Raw genomic sequence first — 12,437 nt, forward strand, 5'->3', positions numbered from 1 at the left:
TAGAATACCTAGTCTAATTCAGTAAAGCAGTCCTTCTGCACTCTTACTTCTAACCAGTTGATTATCTCAGCTAAAAAATGCAACCAATTATTTTAAAAGTTTACTCAAGCTGGTTTTTGAGAAGAAAATCTGAAATTCAATGCACTCTCTAAGTCATGAGCCAGAAATGCTGCCAAGTATGTTACAGTAGAGATGAGTAATGTCAGTGTTATCAAGAGTAGAAAGCTGAGGGCCACATATACAAAGTTCTATCGACAATCACATATATTGAGAAGGTCTATTAGGTTCCTAATATAAGAAAATAATTTAATGCTATTTCTACTAATAGAAATAAGCATTTTATCAATTAAAACCAAATAGCAGAAATGAACATTACATACAACAACAGAGTACTAGAAAATCCACTCAAAAAAAATTTAACTGTGTAGAATGAATTTAAATCAGAAAAATTGCAGCTCTGATACATCCATAATAGGGAAATTCAATTCCTTTACAGTAAATGTATAGTGTATGCTTCAACATATTTTTTGTGCATTACTTTATATTGCATTATATTTAAGGCAACAACTTCTCTATTATAAACCTTTTTCATTACAGATAAAATTTGGAAGAACTGTCCTATAGTGCCCAAAATATTTTTCAAATATAATCAAACTGTACAAGAAAGTGACATTATGTTTTGACAGGCATTACTTGCCCAAGTAGTTGTGCAATTACAAATTACATTATAGTCATATTATACATAATTTTTTAGTTGTATTTTTAACATGACTCAAAATCTGAAATGTTCAGTCAGTACATTACAGATGTCTCCAGATAAAGCTTTTTTGTGCAAACTTACTTGGTTCAGCCCTGGCACCATGTTTTTGAAGAAAGTCAACTATCTGAGCCAGAACCTTTTTGTTGCAATGTGTTGACAGCTCTTCATCACATTCATAACACCTAAACAAAAGAAGAAACAAACCGGAATTCAGAGTATCTGCATGCACCTCCCAGCTCTAACAAGCCTCTCAAGCAACCTTACAAAAATTACTTAAGATCTAGGTTTCAATTTTGCACACTAAAAAGAGAGATAGAATTGAATTCCCTCATCTTGTATATGCTCATCTATGGATCAGTCCCAATTTACTTAGAGATTTAAATATTATCAGACAATTCAAAGGACAAACTAATTTTCTCTCCAGAAAGCCTCCCTTTCTTCTATAAAAGTATTAATTTTATCTGTCAGAATCATTCTTTATCATGAGAAGACACTCCTTTAAGTTATCTGTATCCTTATACACAAGCTTACACAAACCCCTGCATGCCCATTCTCACCATATGATCCATGTGCTGAGGTTGATAATGATGCAATGAGGTTCTGCGCGTGCTGTTTGGAAGTGTTTCAGAGAATGCTGGCCTTCCGAATTCTTACTACAGCCCTAAAAATGGAAACATCAACACAGTAAGGGGGGAAAAAAGGGAAGAAGGAAAACACTATATTATTAGTAAATAAATGACAAAAACTTCACTTTTCAAATTTAGACAAGAAGATATTCTGCCCTACCCATTTAGCATTCCCAAGGATTGAAAGGATTTAACATCTATTATAATCCAGTGTTATAAAGATACCAATTAACTTTCTTTACTAATAAAGGAAAATCAAAGACAACACAAAACCAAAACCTCATCTTTTCTACTTGGAAAAATCAGATAAAAGCATAGAGATTTATTAAGTTTTGTTTTAACTGAATAAAAATAATTCCTAGCTTTTGGAAAAGTATTAAATAAGTATCAATAGAAAATTATGCCATTCACAAAAGTAAGAATGCTCTAAAAGTTGTGAATGAAACAATTATGTAGCTTATTTGGCCCACAGAATATCAAGGAAAGGACAGCATAGGTAACCCTCAGTGCTCAAGAATGCCAAATACATTCCAGACAGCAAATGAAAAAGGTAGATAAAGTGTTTTGCACTAAAAAGCTACTCAGAACACACTACTTATATACAGCAATTTTGAGAGAAAGCATTTGCAATTTTTCAAGTATCTACAGAGTGGGACTTCCAAGACTGGTCTCTGAATGAGACATGAGTTTTGGAAGCTTTTAACAGCATGAACATGAAGAATCACACAGAATTAACTCCTTTTAAAAACCCTCCTTAACTAGAAATTTTCAAACAAGATACAGGAGTCCTCCTCAGACCTAGTTAACTATCTTCTGAAGCCTGTGAATAGCACGTTTCTTTGCAAAATTAAATCTGTTCAGATTATACTGGGAGGAGCTGGCTTCTGTCCTTACTATAGGAAAACCTACTGAAATTCTAAGAAAATTGTGAAATGCTTTGTTCAGGCAACTATTGGCTGAACCAAACCTGACATTGCCCATAAACTGAATTTTTCTGTATCAGGTTTTACTTCACACACAGGAAAGAAACCTGTGCAAGCCCCTGGGGTCAGGACCTGCTGTTTTAAACTCTGAGGCCAAGATTTGACATTATAATTGTTCCAATCTAATGACTAGCTGCCACGGAAGCAGCATTCTCACTCTGGCACAGTCCTTTTGCCCTGGTTTCAAACAAATCTAGCAATTGAGTGTCCACAGTACAAGCTGATTGAGCAATATACACATTTGGTTTTTCTTTCATTTGTATTCGTGGGAACTTCTCCCAGATGAGCCATCTGAATGGAAGCATTTTGCAGCCACACAATTCCTGGTGCCAATTCTCTGTAAATGGTAAGAGCATGCAGATGAAGAACAGAGAAAAGGCAGGACTGTCACTTACTAATCATGATGACAAATCACACCGTAACACACAAAGCTAACCCAAAACTGCCAAAAACCGAAACAAGAACATAAGGTCACATCCCACTTCCCTGAAGAAGCTGAAGCATGGACTCTCACAACTAAACACTTATGGCACACTGTTTCACTGAAGGTAATGAGATGACAAACAGACAAGGGCTCACACCAGTCATATCCTTTAGAAAATCCACCTAAATTTAGCACATGTGCTCACCTGAAAGCCACACTTGAGACACAGCCATATGTCTGAAGGTGCTGTGGGTTCACCATCACTCATCCGCCTCTCCTTCAGACATTCTGCACATATGGACCAGACGCTCTGAGCCACTGCTCTCTTCACATGATGCACATCCACTGCTTGGCTCACGTGCTGGCAGGTTAAGCCTAGAGAAAACAACAGATACTCACCTTATCCATTAAAAATAATAGCTATGAAAGGGAGCATGTGTATACTACAAGAGCATAATCTCTGACGAATTCGGCATTAGGAAAAAAAAATAGCAAAGAACTAGCATAGGAAAGATCAGCCAGCTGCTCCCCATATACTAAATTTTATGAAGGACCTATTTCAGTCTTTCTGTAATGAAAATTCTTTTCAAGTCAAGAAACGCCATCTCTTAAAACCAGAAAACTACTTTGTACCAAAGTACAAGCACTACTTCTGTACAAATCTAATTTCCCTGGTTTTTGACAGTAAAACACTATATAAATCTATTTTTGTACACAGTAACACAGGCAGTTGACCTTCTTTTCAACCCATAAAGAAAGATTTGGAAATACCCGTGCATCCCTAGTACAACTGCTCATTCTGAACACAAATATCAACCATTCTTCTCTCATATTTTTTGCACAAATTCCACTATAATATCACAGAATAAGGTAGGTTTGCAGTAACCTCTGAAGGCTATCTTGTCCAAACCCTCATTCAAAGCAGAGCCAAATACTAATTTGATCTGTTTGTTCATGGCTTTGTTCAGCTGAGTGTTGAATATCTTCACGGATAGAGGTTTTACCAACTCACTAGAAAATCAGTTTTCTGTCTCACCACCCTCAGAGTGAAAATAAAATAAATTTCCTCGCACCTAGTCAAATTTTCCATAGCCTAACTTTTGTCTGTTGCCTTTAGTCTTCTCACTGTGGACTTCCTAGAAGAATCTAGTTCTGCCTTCTCTGTAACTACCATCAGGCAGTCAGAGAAAGAAATTATACTTTCACTCCATTGGCTAAACAAAGACATTCCTTTTAGCCTCTCTTCCCACATCATATTCTCAATCTCCTTAACAATGAGGGTGATCCACTGGCCTCATTCTGACAAGTAAGTGTCTTTCTTGTAACAGGAAGCCCACAGCTGGACACAGTACTCCAGATGAAGTCTCACCCGTGCTGAAAAGATGGAAAGAATCATGTACCTTGCCTGCCCTGTACTCTAATTAATATAGTCCCGCATACAGTCAGCATGAACAGCACAGCTTGGTTTTATTCAGCATTCAGCAAAGGACCCCCAGGACCTTTTTGGCAAAGCTGCTTTCAAGCCATTAATTCCCACCCTGTAACTGGTTATGCCCAGGTGCCAAACTCTCCACTTGCCTCTGTTGAACTCTAACAAGTTTCTGCCAGCCCATTTCTCCAGCCAGTCTAAGTCACTCTGAATGGCAGACCTGCGCTCCTGCATATCAACTGCTATGAAGGATGCAAAGTATAACCTTATAATAGCATTATGCAGCTCTCTCAGCACCTTGAGGTGCATCCCATCTGATCCCATGGACTTGTGGACATCCAGTTTGTTTAACAGTTCTCCATCTTCTTTTCTAGACAACATTAGAGTCTGCCATTGGGCTCAGGAGTCAGAGAGGATCAAGTGAAGAACTCACATGTGAAGACAGAGATAAAGTAAAAATTGATTTCCTCAGCCTTTTCCCATGTCCTGTGTCCCTAGGTCCTCTGAACCCTCATGCAGCAGGTTTGCACTCACCTTAACTATCATTTTACTGTCATGGTATCCATACAGGCCCATCTTACTCTTCATACCCCTCATGAGGTCCAACTCTAACTGAGGTTGGTCTACCTAATTCCTAATCCTGCACACTCTGAACCTCTGCAAGGGCAGCCCAAACATGTCATCACCCTCTCTGCCCTTCTTTTTTTTCCTCTGAGTTCATCTGGAAGCTCCCCACTCAGCCAAGCAGCCTCCTGCCACATGTCCATGACCTTACAGGGAGAGGAAAGGACTGTTCTGCTTTGAAGAGGTTGTCATCGAAGATCAACCAACTCTCCAGCCCTTCAGGGTAGGCATGTAGCACAAGAAATGATCATGTCATAAACAACTGAGTGGGGATATTTTGTTAAACATTCAAACAAGACAAGTATTTCATGGTACTTTTTTTTTGTGGTTTTCATCAGTCAATATGGAATTTATTAGCCCTCAACCTCAGGGACAAAAATCACCTAATGTACTTACCTGAAATATCATCTGAAGAGTCCTCATCCTGTGGCCTGTTAGGCCTCTTGCTTCTCTTTGGCTTCTCGGAGTTCGTTCTTGATGGATCTTTCACCCGCATCTGTTACTTCCTAGGAAAGAGAGACAGATGTTGCTTTATTTTTATTGCTATGTAAATGCTTCACCAAATGCAATGTGTTTGAACTCTAAAAGCACAAGATCAAATCACACATTCAAACCTCACTAACACAGTTTTAGGCTTGGACTAATGTCAGCTACTGTGTAACAAGGACTATGAATGTGTCAGGAATGAACTAGTAGGAATGTCCAAAGATCAGTTACACTACAGGACATTATGAATTGTATCTGTGGCAATAGAGGATACACACACACACACACACACACACTTCTAGACAGTGCTGTTAAATATCTGAGATACCAAGATTTCCTTTATTTTTGTTTTTGTAAAGCAAATTATTACAGAGCTCCAACCATACCTTACCAGAAAAGTGTCATCAAAATAAAAGCTTCTCTTCCTTAAAATATATCCCTTAGGAAAGGTTACAGTCATCCCTTACCCTTGGCAAATTCCCTAAAAGCTTTTGAACAATTTCAAACACTCTAAGTAAATACAAAAAGTCTTCCAAATCTGATTAAAGTGTCCTATCCTATGAGGGATGACAAACTGGAATGCAAGCTGACCCCTCTATTAAACATCAGAGAATCCGTAAGGATGAAGTCTCTCATAGGAAATTTGGGTCATTAATCAAGGAGCCCTATAAGGAGCAGAATTAAAGCATAGATATTTGCCATTAAACATAAAAAAAAATACACAGAGATTTCAGCACACCAGTCATTTCATCAAAATCCAAATGTGAATTCACTAAAGGAGTGTAGCTGTGCATCACACAAACAGCTGCTGGGGCTTAGTTTACAGTTTGTCTTTTAACAGTGCGCTTCATAAAAACAAATTTTTGTTTTCATATGTGAAGCATATGAATGTAAGATAGTCAAATATTCATACACTGCAAACTGTGAGCCATTCTGTTTAGAAAAAAATGATGTCTTGTTGTGTACCACAAACAGGCTAGTAATGTCACCTGAGCCACCAGTACCAAACACTTTCAACTGTGCTACTGCATTTATGTGTAGGAAAACTCTAAAATGCCCTACATTTGGGAATAGCAAAAGGTATATTATTACTACACATCAATTAGTTAAGTTTGCAAAAGTTTAGAAAGTCAGCCTACCTAGGTTTTTTTAATCTTCTCTGTATATGAATTTAAACCTTTGTATTACCGAAGCTCTGAGAGACATAGTGTATTGAACTCAATATTCCCTCTCCTTTTTTATCCATTAAGCCAATCAGCAGAGCAGGCATCAATATTGATACTAGAGCACCACCATCAGCGGTGTCTGAAGAGCCTGCACTGAAGCGAAGCAAGCAATCCCTACCTCAGAGGTCCTGTTCCAGGTTCCTATGGATCTGGACAGACATCTCTGCACCTGCTGCCCATACTATTAGTGCTGGAGGTTTTCTGCATGAAGGTATAGATTTGCATTGGACAAGTCAAATTTTTGTAGAGTACAAAAGAAGCTTTTATTCTCTGCTTCTTTGCATCAACGGCTTCATGGCTCCTCAACTTTTCAAAATACAATGCATTTTTTGCAGAATGCTACATTTACATAGAAATTAATTTATACTATATTAAATATCATGATGTTTTTAAATTACAGCTTTAAAATTTTCCTATACTTACAGTTATAAAGCTTCAAATGCTTAGACATGCAAGTGAACGAGGCTACTGAATTCAGCTTTGCTGCTTTCACAGGTTCACAATTCCTGCTCATACAGTAACAAAGATCTAAATACTCCAGCCCTTGACTATTTATGTTGAACAAATGTTAGCACACCTAACGTCCATCAACAGCCAGGCACATGGCATCCCTAGAACACAAAAAGATTCCAACAACTTCAACTGTGTATTTCTGTCTTGGCACCTTATCATACATATCCAAGCTTCATGTGAAACTACCCATCACCACTTGTCGCACTGCCGCTTAACTGAGCACAAGATTCATCGAGACATACATCAAACAGTAAGGCCGACACAGCTGCTGTTAGAAACTCTAATATTTTGCACTAAATTATGTAAAGAGTCAATAGGAAAGGCAGCAAAAATGTCCTCCCTAAAGGAACATAGTTGTGTTTAGGTTATTCAACACTGACATAAACAACCTACAAGTTCATTTCAGCATAACAATTTTGATCTCTTTGGACAGATTATGTAAGACTGTCCAAACCACAGACTTCACCCCAATGAAAGTCATGTTCATATCACTACATTTTCAGAGCTCAGATAAATAATTACAGGCCCAACCAGCTGAAATACAAGCAAGTTTTTACCACCTGTGAAGCCTGTGGCAAGCAGAGCAGGTGACACAATCCGGACTGAGGCACACACAGCCCACTGCTGAACCCACACTCTAGGGACCTTCAGGACACGTGGAAAAGAGAGTGTCAGTTGATACCACAATGACTGAAAACACGGCATTTCAAGCCAGGCATAATCAACAGGGCACTAGAAATGAACACTGGCATAAGAAGCTGGCATTCACACTGCAGGTCTGGGAACCCACTGCACAGCCCAGACACTTTTCAGTCTCCTTTCACTAAGAGCAGGCAGAGCAAAAGACAACATGGACCATTAGATTAATTACTTTTCATGAACACACATATAGAGGGGGATCCATCAGACAATGTTTACTGACCTGTGAGCTCTTGGAAAAGCCAGAGCATATCAAGGACTTAGACAGACAGTGTTTGTGCCCGACTGAAAAGCGTGTAAGTGTGCTGGAAGGGTAAGAGCAATGAGCTACTCCATATGATCTATGATGCAAGTAGCATGGTATATATGCAATACTATCTGCCCTTTTCCAGTACATTTAGGGACAGAAAACATCACAGATAAAACATCTTTCTTAAGAATTTTAACATGATCAACATTTCAAAATCAAAAAGTTTTTGCATACATAAAATCAAGTCACTGTGCAAAGATATTTGACTAATGAATCTGACAACTAAAAGGACATCAATTTTTGAGTTCAGAGGGTATGCTAGCTCCATCCAGATCTCTATTAGGCACACAGTAAAAATCTTAAGCAGAAATTATGCAGTTTCATGGGGGAAAGTCGAAAAACAGAAAAAGTCACATTAGAAAAAGCTAAATCTCTTCCTTTTTAAAATCATTTCATACAAAACCAAGAACTAGTCCTTGATAAACATGTTCAGATTCTTTGAGCTCAACATACAAAAGTTTGAAGTGTAATCATCATCACTAGCTATTCTCTGTTATTAACTTTTTACTTCTTAAAAGACTCCTACTAATGTCAGTCAGCCTACAGAAACCTGATTAAGATCAAAACCTCCTCACTACAACTGCTCATTTCCACCATTCTAGAAAGGACAAACCACTTCAAAAGCAGCAGAATGATCTGCCCTATCTAATTTTAAAAGTTTCAAATTTGACAAAGTGCCAAAAATCAATGTGCTGAATTTGTTAAATTAAATCTAAGGTATGCCTAGACTATTTTAAATGTAAGGTATGCCTGAAAAAGTCTATATTTAACAGCATAAATATTCCTACATTTAGAAACTGACTCTCTTTATAAAGTATGCATTTAGATACTTACAAGAGCTGAATGTACTTCCTAAAACAACTATTTTTTTTTAAATTACATTTTACTGTAACTCAGTAGAGCTAGGACCAATAAAAGATACAAGGCTAGTATGAACTAAAAATCACTTTTCTTTGGGAAACAAAACCAAACCAAAAAAAAAACCAACCAACCAATAAAATCATTCCTCTTCACAACATCTTTTCCCATCTTACTATCTTGCACTTCTTACTTGGAAGTTGAGTCCCTCCTAAAATGCCTACATAGTTCACTTACTAAATTTTGAAATGTACCACCCTAACGAGTTTTCACATGCTGTACTTTCACCATGATGCTTTGAAGAAATATGAACCAGACCACCCCTATGTTAGAGAAATAACCTGCTCTACTGGCTAATACCATATCACTGCTTCTATCTGCCACGATCCACTTTTTCCCTCCTCCCATAATAAGGGAGCCAGCTCTTTCAAGTGAGTGCCACATTTTTGTTCTTATCTGTGTAATACCTATTCCAATGCTTTTCCTGATTCTGGATTGACTAGGAGGATTACAGCTGCATTGCTAGAACGCAAACAAGATAAAAATGACAAAAAACACACCAGCTTATTTAAGCATACTTAACCTGTGAAATACAGCCAAGTGAGTCTACAGATAATCACCGGATACTATTTTGGATATGGGTAATACTCTCCCAGTAGGACTGTCCATTAACTGTGAAACCAATATTGTTAATTATTTCATCAGTGAGCACCTGAATTCAAGGAAGATGGGGCAAATACATTTACCTCAATCCTTCACTTCATCTGAGGTATTCTGAATTCCAGCTGTCTCACCACTTGTAGTCAAAGTTTCGAGTTTAAGTTATACCATTTTCTGTTGCTAATGCAAAGAAAAAACTGTGTCACACTGAAAGGACATAGCACTCACTGAATACAAGGAAAAATTAGCACTTCCAGCTCAACAGCAGCCTTCTCCAAGGCAAGGGGGTGAGGAACAGCACAGGTGTGCAGATTAAGTCCAAAGATGCTCCATAGCACATCTGAGACAGGTCTTTATGATCTTCCATGTAACTGTGACAGCACAGAAAGAAGAGCCTTGTATGGGTCAGTAATGCCAGACCCCCCACTACTACATGTAGAACTGCTACATGTTTTGATGCAAGCTGCAAGTTAATATATTTTGGACATCTGTTCCAAGCATTACCTATGGCATTTGGGATTGCTCACCACTAGACCAAATGTCACCCAATCAAAGCAGGAACCACATCCATCACAGTTAGCAACTGGGCAGTGTCACCCATCAGCGGGCCAGGAGGCTCAGCACTCTGACAGCCACCAAAACCTTTGCGGCAAACAAGCCCCCACTGCCTGCTAGAGCAGTAAAAGGACCAGAATTGCTGACTGGTAGTGGCAGCAAAGCTTCTTCCCCTGGAAAATGTCATCTGAAATTCTGAAAGCGTCATTTCCAAGATTTCCTAGCCCAAAGGCACATCACACATCCTACACTGTCACTGGAGCTCAAATGGCAATCCTGACATTACAGTACAGTCCTAAAAGGGCGAGACACTGATGTACTTTCTCAGTAGGGAGTGAGAAGGAGCCTTTGGACTACTAGATACAACTTCCTGAGTTGTATCTATCCCATAGCATTTCTCACTTTCATTAATCTATTTTATCCAGCTGCCCTTGGTAAACACGGGCTGCCAACATTTATGTTTGTATCCTGCACAATCCCCCTCAGATTTCCTACTGAAACCCACTTGCCACAAAAAAATTACTTCTGAGGATGAACAGAAACCAAATATGCCCAGAAAAAAGAATGAGAAGACTCTGTAACTGGATTGATAACTAGAGTATATTAAAGGACTGAATGGGTAAAAAGAGTTGTATTTTGATAACATACTTTTGCTAGTATCTTATAGCAAAGGTCTTGAGGAAAATTTCAGGGATATGTATATCAATATCCAGCCCCATAGAGCAAATCGCAACTTTTATGTTCTCTATCCCACATTAAATGCATTTTTTTAAAAAATATGAACACACTAAGAGGGAAAAACACCTGAGTAGATGCGTTGATGGTCCAACGCGGATTTTCCGAGAAAATTCATGCTTTAAAAAGCAAAACATGGTATCAGAAGAAGAGCCAGAGCTTATAACTAATGATGCTGGCTTGCAAGTGAAAACTTCTATGTGAAAAGGCAGTCAGATGACAGAGCTGACAGACTGTACACTCCTGTGATATGAACACCGATGTAACAGTGCCATCACCACAGAAAGTTCGAGAGTATGACAACTGAAACAGCTGGAGAGTAACCAGTGAACTCACAGCACCTTCGCAGGACAACCATGTGGCCAAAAACTGGGGAAAAGCTGGTCAGAGAACATGAAGGTCAAAATGAGCAAAGGATGAACTTTAGAGAAATGCTAATTCTGTGAATTCAGAAAAATAAAAAAGGAACTGTGGTTGCAGCATGTGTGTGAGACAGAAGGCTGAAACCCACACAAGACCATACGTTAAGTTAAGACTCCTGCTGTACCTCTGCCTAAATGGCTGAGTTGGAGCAGATAAATGAAGATAATGGGTGTGCATAACTTCCCATATACTCTGGAAGAGTGTTGAGGGAATCAGTTAAGTAATGAGGGTAGAACAGATAAAACCGTAAATTTGAAAACTAGTTTGAGCTCTTTGAAAGCCTAAGTCTTGCCACCAAAACCAAAAAATTTCATTCCATTTTCTTCCTCCACACAAACTGCCCCAGTTTGCTTTGATGACATGTCTGAAGTGGAACAACTTGTCCTCAACCTACAATCGATGCTCAAAACAGAACCCCTGAAATGCTAGCGGCAGTTCTGTGAATCTCTCAGAAATTAAACTACAGAGCACCAGTTCTTCAATATTTCATGAACAAATCTGACAAAATATTTACAAATGTAGTAAACACCAAAACAATTTCACAAAGGCATATTCTGCTTCAATCTGGCACATGCTCATGTCACTACTATGCTTCCACTTAAAAGTTAGAAAATGAGAGCAGAAAGAATACTTTAAATACAAATAAATACAAATCCTTTAACTACAGTTCTGCTCTATATGCTCGTATGAGAGGACTATTTCATGGAATTGGGAAATACTTGTAAAGATGAGATGCAACTAGAATATAGTGCTACACCTGCAGCTATTGTCATCTGCTTCCATGTTCTTGACGTCTTCATTCTACTGCTCCCTTGTTTTAATACACCGTCACATATATCCTGTTTAATAGGGCGAGTAGCAACATATCTATAGCAAGGGCAGAATGAAGTCCTAAAGGACATCATAGCAAAAGAAAAAAGAAAAAAAAAAAAAAAAGGCCAGGAATCAGAGAATCCCAACATCAAATCAAATACAACGTGCAGAGTTGCAGCTATGGGTCCAAAATACCACGTCTCTCTCCGATTAATCGCGAGGGCCGTCCCCGGGCTGTCATCTGACCACCGGACCGGAGCCAGTCCGTGCTCGCTGGGCACCGACCCCGAGGCCGCGGCAGCTCCAGGCCGAC

General features: G+C 38.7%; 1 protein-coding gene across 4 annotated transcripts in view; it reads right to left on the bottom strand.

Annotated features, from left to right (window-relative positions):
- The window catches only part of USP45 (ubiquitin specific peptidase 45), a 50,441-nt gene extending 38,052 nt beyond the window's left edge, over nucleotides 1–12,389 (bottom strand). For 3 of the 4 annotated variants that reach the window (XM_027634267.1, XM_027634270.1, XM_027634271.1), the window contains exons 1-4: nucleotides 5,243–5,352; nucleotides 2,999–3,168; nucleotides 1,318–1,421; nucleotides 842–942 (exon numbers count right to left, since the gene is read on the bottom strand). In XM_027634267.1, coding sequence (XP_027490068.1) covers nucleotides 842–942; nucleotides 1,318–1,421; nucleotides 2,999–3,168; nucleotides 5,243–5,342 — 475 coding nt within the window. In that variant the 5' untranslated portion in view covers nucleotides 5,343–5,352. Of the gene's footprint in view, nucleotides 1–841; nucleotides 943–1,317; nucleotides 1,422–2,998; nucleotides 3,169–5,242; nucleotides 5,353–7,631; nucleotides 7,717–9,826 lie in introns of those variants that run through there. The other variant, XM_027634266.1, reaches the window with a different exon arrangement.
- Between the last annotated feature and the right edge of the window lie 48 nt (nucleotides 12,390–12,437).

The sequence above is a fragment of the Corapipo altera genome, unplaced genomic scaffold (genome assembly GCF_003945725.1).
Source record: "Corapipo altera isolate COAL_440 unplaced genomic scaffold, ASM394572v1 2b, whole genome shotgun sequence".
NCBI lineage: Eukaryota > Metazoa > Chordata > Aves > Passeriformes > Pipridae > Corapipo > Corapipo altera.